The sequence below is a fragment of the Hirundo rustica genome, chromosome 23 (genome assembly GCF_015227805.2).
Source record: "Hirundo rustica isolate bHirRus1 chromosome 23, bHirRus1.pri.v3, whole genome shotgun sequence".
Taxonomy (NCBI): domain Eukaryota; kingdom Metazoa; phylum Chordata; class Aves; order Passeriformes; family Hirundinidae; genus Hirundo; species Hirundo rustica.
The window spans coordinates 6,145,669-6,161,288 of NC_053472.1; the positions used below are offsets into that span (position 1 = coordinate 6,145,669).

The window sequence follows — 15,620 nt, forward strand, 5'->3', positions numbered from 1 at the left end:
GCCGCCGCGCGCCGCCCGCCCGCCCCGGCGCGGCCGCCCCGCCGAGGCGCGGGCGCTGCGGGCCCGCTGAGCGCGTCCCCCGAGGGCTCCCCGCGGCCATGGCGCCCGCCTGGCCCTGGCTGCTGCTGTGGCTGGGGGTTCTGCGCGCCCTCCCGGCCCCGCCGCGCATCCGGCTGCCGCTGCGGGGCGGCGCGGCCCCGCCGTCGGGGCTCCGGCAGCGCCGGGCGCCGCCGGACGCCGAGCCCGACAGCGCCGGCAGCTTCGTGGAGATGATCGACAACCTGCGGGGCAAGTCCGGGCAGGGGTACTACGTGGAGATGACGGTGGGCAGCCCCCCGCAGAAGGTGAGGTGGGAGGGGATCCCCGCATCTCCCTCATCCCTTGCGTTCCCCGCACCCCCGGGGGCCGCGGGTGCTCCTCTGGCCCGGTGCGGGGCTGCGGGGCGCAGAGCAGAGGCGCTGCGGGTGCCACCGTGGCTTCGCGTGGCTCTCGCCGCACGGCCCGGGCGGCATTCCTGCTTCTCGTCGCTCCGGTGATGCTTTTCCTGCTGGCTTTCGGCTAAAACTGGCCGCAGGCGCCCGCCGAAGGTGACCCCGGCGCTCCCGGGGCCGCCCGGGCGGGGTGGCCGGTGCTGCGTGTGCCTCTCCGTGCGGGCGAGCCAGGCTGCATCCCTCCATCCCTCCCTTCCCTCTCCATCCCTTCCTGCCTGCCTCCATCCCCGCTGCCGGGCCGAGGGACGCCGCTGGAGCCGGTGCGGGGTGTGGGCGGCCGGGGGTGGGATGTGGCAGCGCAGCCCCGTGCCCGCCTGGAGCGGAGGAGCCCACGGCCGAGCCGTGCTTGGCAGTTCCTCCCAGCACAGCCCCGGGCGCAGCTGCTGCCTGGCTCCGTGTGCTGCTCCCCGGCTGGGGGAAATCCTCCAGAAATTCTCCAGAAATCCTGCAGAGCTCGGTTTTTCCCGGGCGCCTGGTGACGGCTGTCGCTGCGCAGGAGCTGGGGCAGCGTGGGGAGGCGAAGTGCGGGAAAATGGGATGGCCTGGATGGAAAGGGAGCCCACAGGGCAGGCAGAGCAGGCGCTGGTGCGTCACCAGGCTCTGATCCCGCTCCATCTTTTTGTCAGCATCCCTCACATGCTGCCCAGCTCATGTTCCTGCGCGCCGGGGACAGGGACAGGGAATGCTGAGGGCCAGGCGCCAGTCGCACAGCGCGGGGCAACCAGCTCCTCCCCTCTTTTACGGATGAGATCAGGGAGGTTTCCGCTGCCAAATCCTTTTGTGCCCATCCTGATGCCGTTGTCACCAGCAACAAGTCTGGCCCGGGGTTCGAGCTGGGCGATGGAGGCTCCAGGTTCCTCCCAGCACAGGGCCACATTCCCCCATGCCTGCCATCACCACGTTTTGGGTGCTGCCAGAACAGCCAGCACCCACACAGGCTCTGAAATAAAGGCTGGCTTTTCCCCACGAGCTGGCTGTGCTCTGTGTGCGTGGTGGGAGACAGGGATGGGAGTAAGATGTGGATGGAGGAATGACACCACTGCTGTGGAAGTTGGATCTCTGAGAACACTGTTGTGTTGTCCCTGTGTGCCTGGGATTTATTGCCTGCGCTGGCAGGGTGTGTTTAGGGGAAAAAACATAAAGAAAAAAGGGAGGAGATTATTTCTAAAATCTAGTTTTAAATGTGATTTCATCATCTCCTGCCCGCCACGTGTCGCAGCTGCCAGATAATTTCCGTGTGAGCCACCTGTTCCCAGGCACTCGCGTGTTCCGGAGCCAGTCACCCTTTGGGGCAGCATCTTCCAGCCTTGGATTGCTTCCAGATGCAAACGTGGTGCCTGTGCGTGCTCTGTGTGTGTGTGTGTGTGTGTGTGTGTGGAGCAAAATCCCTCCAGGCATTGCAATGCCAGAGAAGATTCCTATGAAACAGTCTGGCTGTGTCTCTGCAGGAAATTGGGAGCGTGTTTGCCCTGGGGGGCGCATGCATCCTTCCCAAAGGCTCACACGAAGCAGGGAGATGGTGATCCATCTCCTCACCTTTCCTTTCACCTTCCCGATGCTGACAAGGAAGTTTCTGTGTCTCCTTTATTTCAATCTTGGTTCTGAGCCGTTCTGCGCTGCCAAGTCACCGTCAGCAGCTGATTGCTCACACGTTCCGTGTGTCCGAGCGTGTTGGTTTCCCTGGCTCCCCAGAACGGGCTGATTCATGGACGCACAGGGGAGAGGGGTGAGCCGAGCAGCACGAGCTGCTGCCTGGGGACAGATGGCACAGGCTCGGTGCCCCAGGAGCAGCGCACAGCTCTGGGGACACGCGTGGCACGGAGCCGGCGCTGCTGCCGAGGTGCCTGGAGGGGCTGTCACTTCCAGGGACAGGTTTCAGGCAGTGTCCCTGCCACACATGTCTTGGCCTCTCCAGTTCACGTGCCGTGTCCTGGCCTGAATGGATGGCTGGGCTGAGTCTCGAGGATCTGGGTCCTCTCCACGTGGGTCCTATGCGTGATCCCTTCAGCAGGATGGAGCCTGTGAGAGTAAAAGCCCTCCCTGCCTCCTCTCCCTGCAGCGTCAGCTCTGCACGTCCTTCTCCGGGGAAACCAGTCTCCTCTGGGTGCCCTGGGGATTGGAGACGAGCTGTGTGGAGCAGGCGGCCCCCGGTGACCCAGCCCCAGCCCTGGGAATGGCGCAGGTGCCGGGTTGCCAGGCTGTGTGGTGGGTGCTGAGCTGGCACCCGCCCACGGTGGGTACTGGGGGGTGAACGAGCTGCTCTGGTCTTTACCCTCGGCAGGGAGGTGCAGCTGGGGCGCTCAGGACATGCCAGCCTCTGCCAGGGAACTGCAGCAGGAGCTCCTGCGATTAACACAAGCGCATTAACCTCCTTCCTCTCCCTATGAGTCCAAAGATTAAGGCCCAAAGCCCTGGTGTTGCTGCCCACGGCGGTGCTGTGAAGCAGCTCCCGGGTCTGGGGCCAGGGCTCACCCTGAGCTCTGCTGCCCAGCAAAGCCAGGAGGCTTGAACAGCCCCACTCCCACCCTGGAAATCCCACCCTGGAGATTCCACCCTGGAGATCCCACCCCGGCCATCCCACCCCTCTCCCCGCCGGGGCCGCAGGCACGGGTCAGCTGAGGACAGGATCTGGCTGCCCGCTCCTGGCCCAGGCAGTGGGACATTTGCCAATCCTGGTAATCCTGTCCAGGCAGGAATGAGTCGGGAGCGGGGCTGGGCATCTGGGTGGTGATTAGCGGGCACGGGGATCCACAGGGGCTGCCCACCAGCGATCCTTCCCACCGGCTGTGCCAGCAAATCTGCCTTCCTGGCAAGGAGGACATGTGCACCCCGTGTTGCTGCTGCTGCTCTCCGGCCCCATGACGCCTGCCAAGTGCTTCCCAAATCCTGCCTGTGCGTTTGGGGGCTGAGGCCAGGCCGTGCTGAGCGAGGAGCTCGTGCTCTGTTTGCACAGTGCTGGATGGTGTTTGCTTTTTGTGCAACTCCCTGATGTCGCTGCCTCCTGCTCCACCACCACCTCCTGTCCTCTCTGGGCACAACAAAACAAGGTCCCGCTGCACTCATGAGCCTTCCTGTCTCTCCTTCTCCAGCTGAATATCCTGGTGGACACAGGGAGCAGTAACTTTGCTGTGGGAGCTGCACCACACCCCTTCCTCCGGAGGTACTACCAGCGGCAGCTGTGAGTATTCTGGGGGGGCACGGAGCGCAGCCACTCGGGCACACTGCTTCTCCTTGCTGGAGGTCTGGCCAGACCCTGCCAGGTGCCACCTGGCCCCTGGAATGGCTGGATCCACACGAACCCTGCTGGTCTGACTCGTCCCTTTGTGCCGTTGCAGGTCCAGCACCTACCGCGACCTGCGGAAGGGGGTGTACGTGCCCTACACCCAGGGCAAGTGGGAGGGGGAGCTGGGCACCGACCTTGTCACCATCCCCCACGGCCCCAACGTCACCGTCAGAGCCAACATCGCCGCCATCACGGAGTCGGACAAATTCTTCATCAACGGCTCCAACTGGGAAGGGATCCTGGGGCTGGCGTACGCCGAGATCGCCCGGGTGAGTCCTGGCTCACAGTCCTGGATGTGCGCACCGAAACGCTTCAGTTGCCTTTTTCCCTGTCCCTGTTTGTCCCCTGGGGCACGGCTGTGCTGTTGGGGGGACGTCCCCTGGGCGCAGAGAGCTCCTGGAGAAGGGCCAGCACTGACACCTCCCCGTCCTGCCTCTGCTTTCTCCTCCCCCCAGCCTGACGATAGCCTGGAGCCCTTCTTTGACTCCCTGGTGAAGCAGACACGGGTGCCCAACATCTTCTCCCTGCAGCTGTGCGGGACGGGCTTCTCCCCCAACGAGACGGAGGCCGTGGCCTCGGTGGGAGGCAGCATGGTGAGCACTGCACGGGCGCCTGGGGGGCTCCCTCGTGGCACTGCCGGCGCGTGGTGCCAGCGCCGCTCTGCCTCCTCTGCAGATCATCGGGGGCATCGACCGCTCGCTGTACGTGGGTGACATCTGGTACACCCCCATCCGCAAGGAGTGGTACTACGAGGTCATCATCGTCAAGCTGGAGGTCAACGGGCAGGACCTCAACATGGACTGCAAGGAGGTGAGCGGGCAGGGGTGGGCCTGCCCCACGGGCACTGGTGGGGCTGGGAGGGGAGTGGGACTGGGGTCACTCTGCGCCTGGGTCACTCCTCCTCTTCTGCCCCCAGTACAATTACGACAAGAGCATTGTGGACAGCGGGACCACCAACCTCAGGCTGCCAAAGAAGGTGTTTGAGGCTGCGGTGAAATCCATCAAAACAGCATCTTCGGTCAGTGGAACCGCTCCCTTTCCCCACGGGCACGGCCCAGGGCAGGGCTGTGGGCAGTGTGGCTGCCCCTCCCCAGCCTGGCATTTCTGCTGCCTGCCCAGCTTGGCCCCGCTCACCTTCCCCGTCCCCCTGATAGACGGAGAAGTTCCCAGACGGCTTCTGGCTGGGGGAGCAGCTGGTTTGCTGGCAGGTCGGCACCACCCCCTGGCACATCTTCCCGGTCCTGTCCCTCTACCTGATGGGGGAGGCCACCAACCAGTCCTTCCGGATCACCATCCTGCCCCAGGTGAGCGTGGGCCCGGCCAGACCCTGCCCGGGGAGCGTGGGCTGGAGAGGGCAGCGCAGGCAGGACCGCCCCGGGGGGACACAGCCGCCTCCCCAGCCCCCTTCCCTGAGGGCTCCTCTCCCCCTGCAGCAATACCTGCGCCCGGTGGAGGACGTGGCCACCTCTCAGGACGACTGCTACAAGTTCGCCATCTCCCAGTCCTCCACCGGCACCGTCATGGGCGCCGTGATCATGGAGGGCTTCTACGTGGTGTTCGACCGCGCCCGCAAGCGCATCGGCTTCGCCGTCAGCGCCTGCCACGGTGAGCTGGGCACCGGGGGGACGGGGGGGACGTGGGGGCGCCGCGACCAAGTGACCAGACCCCGCCTCCCCCGCCCGCAGTGCACGACGAGTTCCGGACGGCCGCGGTGGACGGGCCCCACCTGCACTCCAACATGGAGGACTGCGGCTACAACATCCCGCAGACGGACGAGTCCACGCTGATGACCATCGCCTACGTCATGGCGGCCATCTGCGCCCTCTTCATGCTGCCCCTCTGCCTCATGGTGTTCCAGTGGCGCTGCTTCCGCTGCCTGCGGCGGGACCACGACGACTTTGCCGACGACATCTCCTTGCTGAAGTGACGGCGGAGCGCGGGCGCAGCCCCGGGGCCGCAGGTGAGGCAGCAGGGCGGGGGCCTCGCTCCGGGGGCTGGAGCGTGGGGAGCTCACACCCTGTGCTGGGGACTCGCTGTCCATCAGGGCCAGCAGCCGGGGCAGCCCCTGCCCGGGCTCCGTTCATCTGGCACCCGCAGCAAGAGCGTGGCAGCTGGGCAGGGGGAGAGGGCAGCAGCCTGGTCCCAGGAGCTGGGGGCGGCTCCTCTGCTCCAACACCGGGACAGGACGAGCTGTCCCAGGCTCTCCCTCCCAGCCTTGCCTGGCTTGATGGAGTGACGCTGATGAGCCGTCCCCTGCCTGTCCCCTTCCATCCCTGTGCGTCCTTTCCAGCTCGCCCCACCAGGAAGCTGCCAGCCCAGGCTCTCCTGTAGGGCGCTGTGCTGCAGTTTTGTCTCCCCCGTGACTCCCTGCACTGAGCCAGACTCCAGGAATCATCCCGGAGCCCTCCAGCCTCGGGCTTTTCAGAGACAGCCCTGCAGCTGCCCAGACAGGGCTTTCCCTCCTACCCTGCTGCCCGTTCACCGCTCGCTCTGACATTTCCCCTGCGTTTTCCTGCCTTCCCGAGTTCTGCTCCCGCTGCTGCCAGCCCCAGGACTCCCTGCGCCCTCCCGGGGCAGGCAGGCGCCCATCCTGTCTGGGGCAGGCAGGAGCAGGCACCCATCCTGTCCCCAGGTCACACGGGATGGGGAACTCCCCGCCCTCGCTCCCAGCATCAGCGGCTGCCATGCAGAAGCCGGTGCCAGGAGTGAAGTTCCCAGCCCTGGCACCGGCTGCTCCCCAGCCCACCCAGCCCTTCGAAAGCCATAGGGGAGCCTGGGCCCCCCCTGCAGCCCCCCCAGCTCACCGCCGGCACATCCCACGGCACAGCAGCTCCTCGGCTCACTCCACTCGTCCAGGCCTGGCTGTGAGACACCCTGGCGTCCCGGGGACAGGCGGCAGCCATGGGAACTGCAGCATTTATTGTTTTTTAAACACATGGTTGTATTTATTTTATTTTTTTTTTTTTTTTACAAAGCGTGTCACTGGTAGCGCAGCTGCACGCTGAGAGCGTGTACAGAGCCGGTCCCACGTGTACAGACCACGGCCGCCTCTCACCTGTACAATATATCCGTCTATTTTTAATTCCAGCCCTGAAAGCCGCTGTTCCAACATTAAGGGTCAGTCCTGTTTTGTTTTGGGGTTTTTTTTAGATCTTTTTAGCCTTCTGCTCAGTCGTCGGCCACCGTGGCCCCCACCCGGGGCCAGGGCTCACGCCGCAGCCGCGTGTTTGGTGGGAGCACCTGATGGTACGGGGGTCCCAGCTGCCTTGAGGAGGGGCTGCAGGGCTGGAGCAGTGGCTCACAAGCCCAAAGGACCCTGAGCACAGCGGGCACCTCTGTCCTCGTGGTGTCCCTGCAGCACGGGGAGGATTTTCCAGTGTGCGAGGACAGCCCCTCCTCCCCGTGCTGCGGGATCATTGTCCCTTCCCCAGAGCAGACAGCCGTGACCTTGCAGGCAGTGGTAGTGCTGTATTCCCTTGCTTCTCTGCCTCCAGTCTGGATAGGAAAGAGCTCAGAGATCCCACCATTAAAAGGCACCGCTCCTCCATGAACAAAGAGGGGATAGCCGCAGTGCCAGGGCCGAGGTGGCGGCTGCCCCGCGGAGCCACCGGGGTCGGGCAGGGACGGACAGAACCCACGGCGCTCACCGGGCATAGAGCTCGTTAGCTAAATCCCGCAGCCAAACGTTTCTTGGGAAAGCAGCGAGGGAGCCGGGAATCGCAGGCAGCGTAGGAGACCAGCCAGCCCTCGCACGGGGCACTGCCACAACAGCCCCCACACCGCCCCTGCTCGCCCCCACGGCCCCAGCCTCGGTCCAAACCCGCATCCGGCCGCTCCCTGCAAGAGGGCAACGCTCTCCCCCACCCTCGTGCCTGCCCAAGACCCCAGAGACTGTTGTGGACCACTGCCTTAAAACGCGCCCCGAGCGCGTGCGTGCGTGCCCGAGGATCCGGCCTGCGGCGGGTTCGGCGCCCGGGGGTGCCCCCTGCCCTCCCGGGTGTCCCCTGCCCTCCTGGGTGCCCCCTGCCCTCCCGGGTGTCCCCTGCCCTCCCGGGTGTCCCCTGCCGTCCCGGGTGTCCCCTGCCCTCCCGGGTGCCGGATTCCCACCGCAGACCGCGAGGAAGAGGGCCGGGAGGGGGAATTTTTCGAGAGTCATTGCAAGATTTTCAGTGGTGCTGAGCACCTCGCAATCCCACCGAAATCCATGGAGAAAGGGTTGGCGTGTCAGCCCGTGCTTTAGGAGGAGGTACAGGAGGGGAGAAGGCGGGAAGTTGGACAGGTTGGTTTATCCTGAGCTGCAGCGCAGCCGCGTCCGTCCGCTCCCTCCCCAGGGCCCGGTGACAGCAGGGGACGGGACAGGATGGGACCACGGGCTGTCGCTGGAGGCTCCAGTCCTCTGTAACCCAGTGTCTATGTAAGAACAATGAATGTTAACACGGTAAATTATTATGACATTAAAAAAAAAAAAAATGACCACAAAAAAATCGGTTCTTTATCTGCACCTTGTTCATTGGCAAGAGGGGGGGAAAAAAACAAGTGGTGACTGGCAGGGATGTGGGGGTGGTGAGGCATCTGGTCATGTGGAATGGCCCTAGGAAAGGAGCTGACGGGATCCAAGTGGGAAGAGGCGGCTGAGGCAGTTCCCAGCAAGCAGGGAACGCAGACCCTCACGTGGAAGAAGCCAGCAAGGCTTAAGAAATGAGAAGCTGCAGCAAAAATCACTGCATAATATACACACTTTATTTATGAATTTGTATGTTTTCAGACTTTCTATACACACATTACCTATATAATAAAAATGTACATGTGTATACATGATCGTATAAATATAGAACTGTAGAAATCTTAGAACTGATCCTGTCTATTCACAGCAACTCCTCCCGGGGGCCCGCGTTGTCCCAGCAGCCGTCATTTGAGGCTTGGGCAAAAGGGGCAAGTGTCATTCGTGTTGGTTTGTGCCCAGAATTTGATGCACTGGAAAGAGAGAATTAGTCAAGAGCCACTGGCCCGACACAGAGGTGCCACCACTGTCCACAGCACTCTCTTCAGGGATGGTTTTCTTCCCTCCGTGCAGCCTCCACCACAAGGTCACCGTGAGGAAGGAGACCTTGTCACCCCTGCAGGACCGTCAGGCCCTCCTCGAGTTCCCATCTCCTTGAGGGGTCACTGCTGGAGGCCCCAGAGCTGTTGGGATGGGGGGCTGTCCACACAGGTGACCCACTGCCAGACCCATGGCACGGGAAAGTCTCCTCCTCTTCCCAAGAGCTCCTGTCCGGCACCCCCACCCCAGACTCCAGAGCTGCAGTGGCAGCTCTCCCCTCGCCCTGTGTTCCAGATCTTCCCAGGCTGTCCTGCTCCAGCATTTAACCCTCACAGACACAGCACAGGCTCAGGGACACAAGGGCAGCCCGTTGCTAAAGCCACCACCCACCGGCCATGCAGGGCGGCCCAGCCAAGAGTACGGAAAGGATGGGATGACAGGATGCAGGGAAGCTGTTTATTGATCGTACCCTTCTTCTGGCAAGGTGTCAGGACATGGAGGACTCGGGAAGGGTCACTTGGAAGGACCAGGAGGCGGCCCCGAGCAGCAGACCACACTCACCTCCTTGTGCAGCACGTGTGAGCAGGCCATGGGGTGAAGGTCACCGGGCTGCACGAGCTTCTGGCACATCAGACACAGCTTACAGGCAGCTGGGGCCTGGCACGGGCAGTGAGGGAAAGAAAGGAGCAGGCAGGGAAGTCAGACACGCGGCTCTGATCTTGGACTCAGCTGCAGCCCGAGGCCATGGGATGCCCAGTCCCCTCTCTGCCCACAGCCATCACACCCCGAGAGCCACCACCACGTCTCGTGTCTGTTCCAGCGTGAAACACAAAGGATCTGTGCCCCCTTCACCTCAGCAGCCCAGGCAGCTGTGTGAGGAGAGCTCCCAGCCCCAGGGGCTCGTCCCTCCAGGCAGGCTCCCCCTCCCCGCTCCCCAGGGAAGCCAAGCCAAGCCAAGCCGCCTTACGTGTGACGCTGTTCCCGGGTAAGCGACCTGGGCCGGGGGCAGGAACATGGGTGTGCTGATCTGAGGCAGTGGAGCAGAGAACATGGGGGCCCTGATCCGGCCCAGAGGCTGCAGCAAGGCAGAGGAGGCACATCAGAACAGCTCGGCAGGAAAGGACAGGGCAGTCACCCCGAGGCTCCTCGGGGAAAACCGTTCCCTGGTTACGCCGCAGGCAGCAGGACAGGGAGCCCAGGGGACAGCCCTGACGCACGGCCCGAGCTCCGTGGGGAACCAGGGAGGAGGGGCGGCTCTCCCTGCTCCCCAGGCCCCCCTGCCAGCAGCCCCCACGCCGTCCCACCTGAGCGCCGGCCGCTGCCCGCTCCTGCTGCTCCGCCAGCTTGGCCGCCACCAGCTGGTTCAGCTCCTCCATGGTCAGGCCGGCCATGGTTCTCCGGGCAGTCTTGATCTGCTGCAGGATGTTGGTCAGCTGGGCCCTGCGGGGACAGCAGCCTGCTAAGAGTTCTCAGTCCTCACAGGCTGGGATCCCTCAGCCACACAGCCTGGGGCAAGCCGTGTAAGGTGAGTAACACGGCTGAGGACACCCAGAACACCGGGGAAAGAGCAGGGAACCCCCAGAGACAGGCTGGGGGGCTCCTGGCTGTGCCCAGATATCCCTGCTGTCCTTCAAAGCTCCCAGTGATCCCCAGCACTACAGCAAACCCGACGGAGACCACCACCTTCGCCTGCCTCACTCCCCGCAGCCCCCGCTCACACAGGAGCCCCGAGCCCAGCTCCCGTTCCACGCACAAGCCCTTTCCCCCCCACAGAGGAGCGCCACCGGTCCCTTACTTGTTGCACTGTGGAAACCGAGTCAGCAGCTTCTCCAGCAGCTTCTCCAGCTTGTCGGCCGGCTGGGGCCTGGGGAACTCGGGAGCGACGCTGACGGCGCCCAGGCCGGGCGGAGGGGGGATGGCGGCAGCGGGGGGCACGTGGGGGCCGTGCGTGCCCATCAGCGACGCCACCACCGGGCTGCTCCTCCCCTGGGAAGCGGGCAGGGGCGGGGAGGGCTGGTTGGGCCTGGACATGGCGGGGTTGAGCAGAGGGAAGGAGAGCGCCCGAGGATCGGCGCTCGGCATGACCATGGGGACGGGGACAGGCCCGATGGGGAAGGGGAGCCGGGGAGTCAGGGACGGGTTGGGCTGGAATGCCGTCAGCATGAAATCTGTCTGAGGAAGAAAAACAGGGGAAGAGGGGAAGGCTGGTTAGAGTAAGAACACCTGGAAGCGGAGCCGAGGGCCCTCTTCTCCGGGCAGCGAGGTGGGAACTGCAGGCACTGGCAGCTGGAAAGGGAAGGAGACCCTTCCCCTCCTCTCTAGTGAGCCCAGACAGGGAACGGGCCATGCCACGCACGCACAGCACCAGGCAGGCCGTGCCAGGGCCTGGCAGCACGGAATGCCTGTGCCGTGGGGCTGGAGAGGCACTCACTTCCGAAGGCGGAGGAGGCAGCGTCGGTGTCGGGATCTGGGGGAGGCTGCTCAGCTTTGTGCCATTCCTCACCATCTGGATGTGGTCGTTGAACTGATCCTGGCAGAGAGAGGGGAGAAAACAGGCGCATTTATCAAACCTGAGCGAGTTTGGGGCTCTCTAAGGCAGGGGGTGGCAGGCCCTAAAGCGGCACTGTTTGGGTCCACAGAAGAATGGAAGAGGAGCTGAAGGGAGAAGCACCGTGTGTGTGAAGAACTGCCCAGTGTGTGTGTGAAGAACTCACTGCCAGGCTGGGAGAGGTCAGCAGGAACTTACTCGGACACTTTGCTTGGTCATTCGTATCCTGTTCAGCCTCATCTCCCACTCCTGCTTTGGCCTCATGGTCTCCAGCGTGGGCGGCGCAGACCTGCAAGCACAGCTGAACTTTCCCACTTGCAACTGTGCTCTCACTGCCAGCAAAGTGGGAGCAAGCAAACCCCTCACGCCCTCCTGGCTTCCCCTCCTCCAGCGGGGTGGGAAGGGCTCACCCCCGGGTAAGGCACCCCACAAGGGACAGGCTGATCTGGGGGACACGCAGGGACACCACAGCCCAGAGCGCCGGCTGAGCCTGGCAGGTGAACTGTGACAGGGGATAAGCACAGCCCCACACACCCCTGCTGGGTGACATTGTTCAATCACATTGATCCAGTAAGAAAACCACAGGAAATCCCCAACTATTCCAGCCCAAGCTCCAACGGAAGCAGAGGAAGAGGAGATGGGACAGGGGGACACCTGAGTGACCCTCCCTGCCACTCCTGACACGACACTGACTCACTTGAGGTAGGTGAGGTGTAGCTCTGCTTCTTTTTCTGCTTCTTCTAGTTTCAACACCAGCAGCTCCTTCCGGCTCTCCAGGGACAGGATCTGTGGAGAGAGGCTCCGTTTCTGTACTCCCGCTCCTTGCTGCCAGAGCAGGCACTGGGCACTGCTCCCCACTAATGCTCACTGCCCTGACACTTGTGCCACAAAGTGGGACTTGGCCTTGTCCTCAACTGCTCCTAACTCCACAGAACTGTCCGTTAACCATCTGGAATCTCAAGCCAGCCGCTTTGCAGGGAAGAAGTTCAGCTGCTCACCTCTGCTTTCCAGGCCCGTTCTGTCTCCTCAAGAATGTTCCTGTTGATTTCGTTGTGCTGGTTCTTCAGCTTGTCCAGCTCCATCTCCCACAGCTGCCTGCACACAGAACACAAGGAGCGCCCTTAGGCTCAGGCACCGGAATGGCCTCAAAGGGAGGGATCTCAGGAGCTCTGGATGGGGTGGAACCATGGAAGATCAGCAGCCTGCAGACCGTGACACCAGCCCCAGGTCCCTGGGCTGTGTCAGTCACTGTCCCAGAGCACACAAACAAGCGGTGTGCAAACATGAGGGGAATTCCCCTCGAGAAAATTCAGTCCAACCCCAGGGAAGAGCAGAACCGGGAATCAACATGAGCAGCAGGCAGAGCTACGCTGTTCTGATCCTGGAGAAGTTTAAAGCTGGGCATTTCCACCTGTGCTTTGGGAACTCCTGGATCTGGAGCATCCCCACCCAGCTTTAAATACCCGAGCGTGCCAGAGTTCAGTGTAGCTGCACAGCTGTGGGGAACAGACAGGGAAATCAGTCTGCCCTAATTCTAGGGAGCTGAAATTCAATCAGGAGTAGCAGTTACAAGCTGAGTCAATCCACCAAGCACAAACTCTAATCTTACGGGATCTTTATGTCACAAGTACCCAGGAATCTGCTTGTGACTGGGATCAAAGAAGATTTAATCCAGAGCCCTGATGCTGAAAGAGGAGATAAAATCTCTAGAGCACAACTGGGCAGCACTGCTGGATCACTGTCTCGGCTCTGTCCCAACCAAGAGCATCGGATTCACCCTGAGGCAAAATGAGAGGAAAGGAGCAGTGCACTGGGCACTGGGCAGCATTAATCAGGAGAAGAGTAAGAGCCTTACTTCTCATCAGACTGCTCTGCGATCAGAGAGGCAATCTTGTTTTCCTTCTCCTCCTGCTCCTTCAGCAACCTGCACGGGAGGAAAGGGACAGCACAGCTGGAATGCCAACGGGGCAGGGCCCCCACGGAAACATCCCCGGGCCAGCCACACACCACAGCCTGGGGATGGCTCCCTGCAACGTGTGTGGGAAAACAGCCGCCAACAGCCTCTGGAGCACAGGTCCTGCTGTCTCATGACACGGCACAAAGGCTGTGGCACACAACCAGGGCTGGCTGCAGGCAGCTGTGCTGCTCCCCCAGCACGGGCTCTGCCACGGTCACTTGGGGGAAAAGGGCTGAGCACCCGGAGCCATCATCACCAGAGCAGTTCTACCCAAAAACATCACTGAGCCCTCAGAATAAAAACCAGAATGGCTCCATAAAAGTGCCAAGTCAAATACAGGGCCTATCCTAAATTCATCCATATACAGGTCTGACCTGAATACTCACTGCTTCCTAAAAGTTTAAAGCTCTTTGCTCCATCAGGTTTATATCACAGTTAAGCAAGGCCTCCTTCCCCAAAAATAAACACGTGCTTTTCCATACAAATACCTTCTGCCTTTCTCACAGAGTTTCTCAATTTCAGCTTTGAGATCCTGCTCTTTCTGCAGGAATTCTTTCTTTTCTTTCTCCATCTTTTTCTTAGTCTCTTCTCGCTTGATGGTAACATCCTGAATCGCTTTCAGGATCTCCTGGAGTAAAAGAAGCATCACAGAGATACAGAGCAAAATTACCAGGTCATGGTTTTGACTTAAAATCCGTTATTTTTTTGGATTAATTGGTTAATGAGATTACACAGCAAACTCTTTGTTTTAAGCACATCCAGTCAAGATATAAATTGGTTATTACAAGGAAACTCAGGAGACTGATGCTCTGGACCGCAGGTTCTCCCACAACTTCACAAAGGTTTTAAAATTAATTACAGGGCAGGTTAAGCAAGAACAGTTCTTCCCCAAATACCTGGTGGTTTTTCATCTCCTCTTCCCTCCGCTGCTGGAGCTGCTTAAGCTGGACCTGCAGCTGATTCTCCACCTGCCTCTGTTTGTCCAGCACCTCCTGGTAGCGCTCCTTCAGCAAGGCCCGCTCGGACATCATCTTGTCCTGCAGTGGAGAGCAAAATTCCTCTGTTACAAGGACAGCTTAAGGACTCCAGGGCTGATATTTGATGGCCTCGGAGGTCTTTTCCAACCCTAATGATTCTGTGACTCTATTTGGGCAGGAAAAAAGCGGGAAGAGCAGCTGCAGCTCCTTTGCCTGGGAGTGTGAGAGGCAGAGCCCAGACGTGAGCGCGGGGCTCTGATACCCACCAAGTTCTTCTCGATGTCCTGGTCCGTGTTCACATCCGCATCGGCCGCCTTGAAGTCGGTCTGTGAAGGGAGATGATTGGGATCAGCCCCTGCAGTGACCTGAGAGGGACTCCAGGCCCTCCCTGGGCACCTGTTCCAGTGCTCTGCCTCCCTGCGCGCAGAGGAGCTCGCTGTCACATTGAGATAAAACTTATAGTTTCATGGCCATTGTTCCTCATCCTATAGCTGGGCACCAACAAAGAGAATCTGGCAACATCCTCTGGCACCCCTAGGAGACATTTATATCCCATTTTATTAATGGGATCCCCCCTCAGTCGTGTCTAGACCAACCAGGCCCAGCTCCCACAGTCTCTCCTCCTAAGAGAGATGCTCCAAAACCCTCATCATCTTCACAGCCCCTGCTGGACCCTTCTTCAGTAGTTCCTTGTCTTTCTTGTACTGAGGAGCCCAGACCTGGACACGGCACTCCAGGCGTGGCCGCATTAGGGTCGAATTTTAATCAAAGATCAATTGAAGACTGTTCAAAGCCAAGGACTGGGCTGTAAAGCTGCAAGTACGGGTGTGTTTTACCCCGTCTCGACTTATTCAGTTCTTTGTCCTCCAGGAGCCGCTCAGGGCCCTCAGCCCGCACACCACGAACGCCGGGAGCCCCGGGGGAGCTGCACCCACCTGCACCGCGATGTTCTGCGACGGCCTGGCCGGGGCCGCCTCCTCGTCGGGCTCCTCGGCCGCCGCTCCGCTCTCCCCCGCGGCCTCCGCGCCGCCGGCCCCGGGCTCCGCATCGCCTCCCGGAACGGGGGCGGCCGCGGGCTCCGCCTCCCCTCCGGGCCCGGGCTCGCTGGGGCTCTCCGGGGCGGAGAGCGGGCTGCTGCTGAGCGGAACGGGGACATGGCTCAGCGCTGCGCCGCGGCCGCATCCCGGCTCCATCCCGGCTCCATTCCCGCTCCATTGCCCCTCCATCCCGGCTCCATCCCGGCTCCATCCCGGCTCCATCCCTGCGCTATTCCCGCTCCATCCCCGCTCCATTCCCGCTCCATTCCCGCTCCATCCCTGCGCT

The 15,620-nt window shown here is 61.6% G+C and overlaps 2 protein-coding genes across 3 annotated transcripts; one reads left to right on the plus strand and one right to left on the minus strand.

The window, feature by feature from the left end:
- The first annotated feature begins 96 nt into the window (after positions 1–96).
- BACE1 (beta-secretase 1) lies at positions 97–8,499 on the plus strand. The gene is made up of 9 exons (XM_040085015.1): positions 97–344; positions 3,581–3,669; positions 3,827–4,043; positions 4,230–4,367; positions 4,450–4,584; positions 4,691–4,792; positions 4,929–5,078; positions 5,208–5,379; positions 5,460–8,499. Exons 1-9 carry the CDS (start codon positions 99–101, stop codon positions 5,699–5,701), a joined length of 1,491 nt encoding a protein of 496 aa, XP_039940949.1. The 5' UTR covers positions 97–98; the 3' UTR covers positions 5,702–8,499.
- On the minus strand, positions 8,493–15,490 carry RNF214 (ring finger protein 214). 2 transcript variants are annotated; one of them, XM_040085013.1, is made up of 14 exons: positions 15,233–15,490; positions 14,564–14,623; positions 14,217–14,357; positions 13,809–13,948; positions 13,219–13,287; positions 12,362–12,458; positions 12,061–12,149; positions 11,562–11,652; positions 11,247–11,345; positions 10,611–10,987; positions 10,120–10,255; positions 9,783–9,890; positions 9,377–9,472; positions 8,493–8,748 (listed from the first exon to the last, which is right to left on the minus strand). In XM_040085013.1, the coding sequence occupies exons 1-14, from the start codon at positions 15,488–15,490 to the stop codon at positions 8,683–8,685; spliced, it is 1,827 nt and encodes a 608-aa protein (XP_039940947.1). In that variant the 3' UTR covers positions 8,493–8,682. The 2 variants fall into 2 exon arrangements, with proteins under 2 accessions (XP_039940947.1, XP_039940948.1); XM_040085014.2 differs by having other exon boundaries at positions 11,562–11,664; positions 15,233–15,304.
- Between the last annotated feature and the right edge of the window lie 130 nt (positions 15,491–15,620).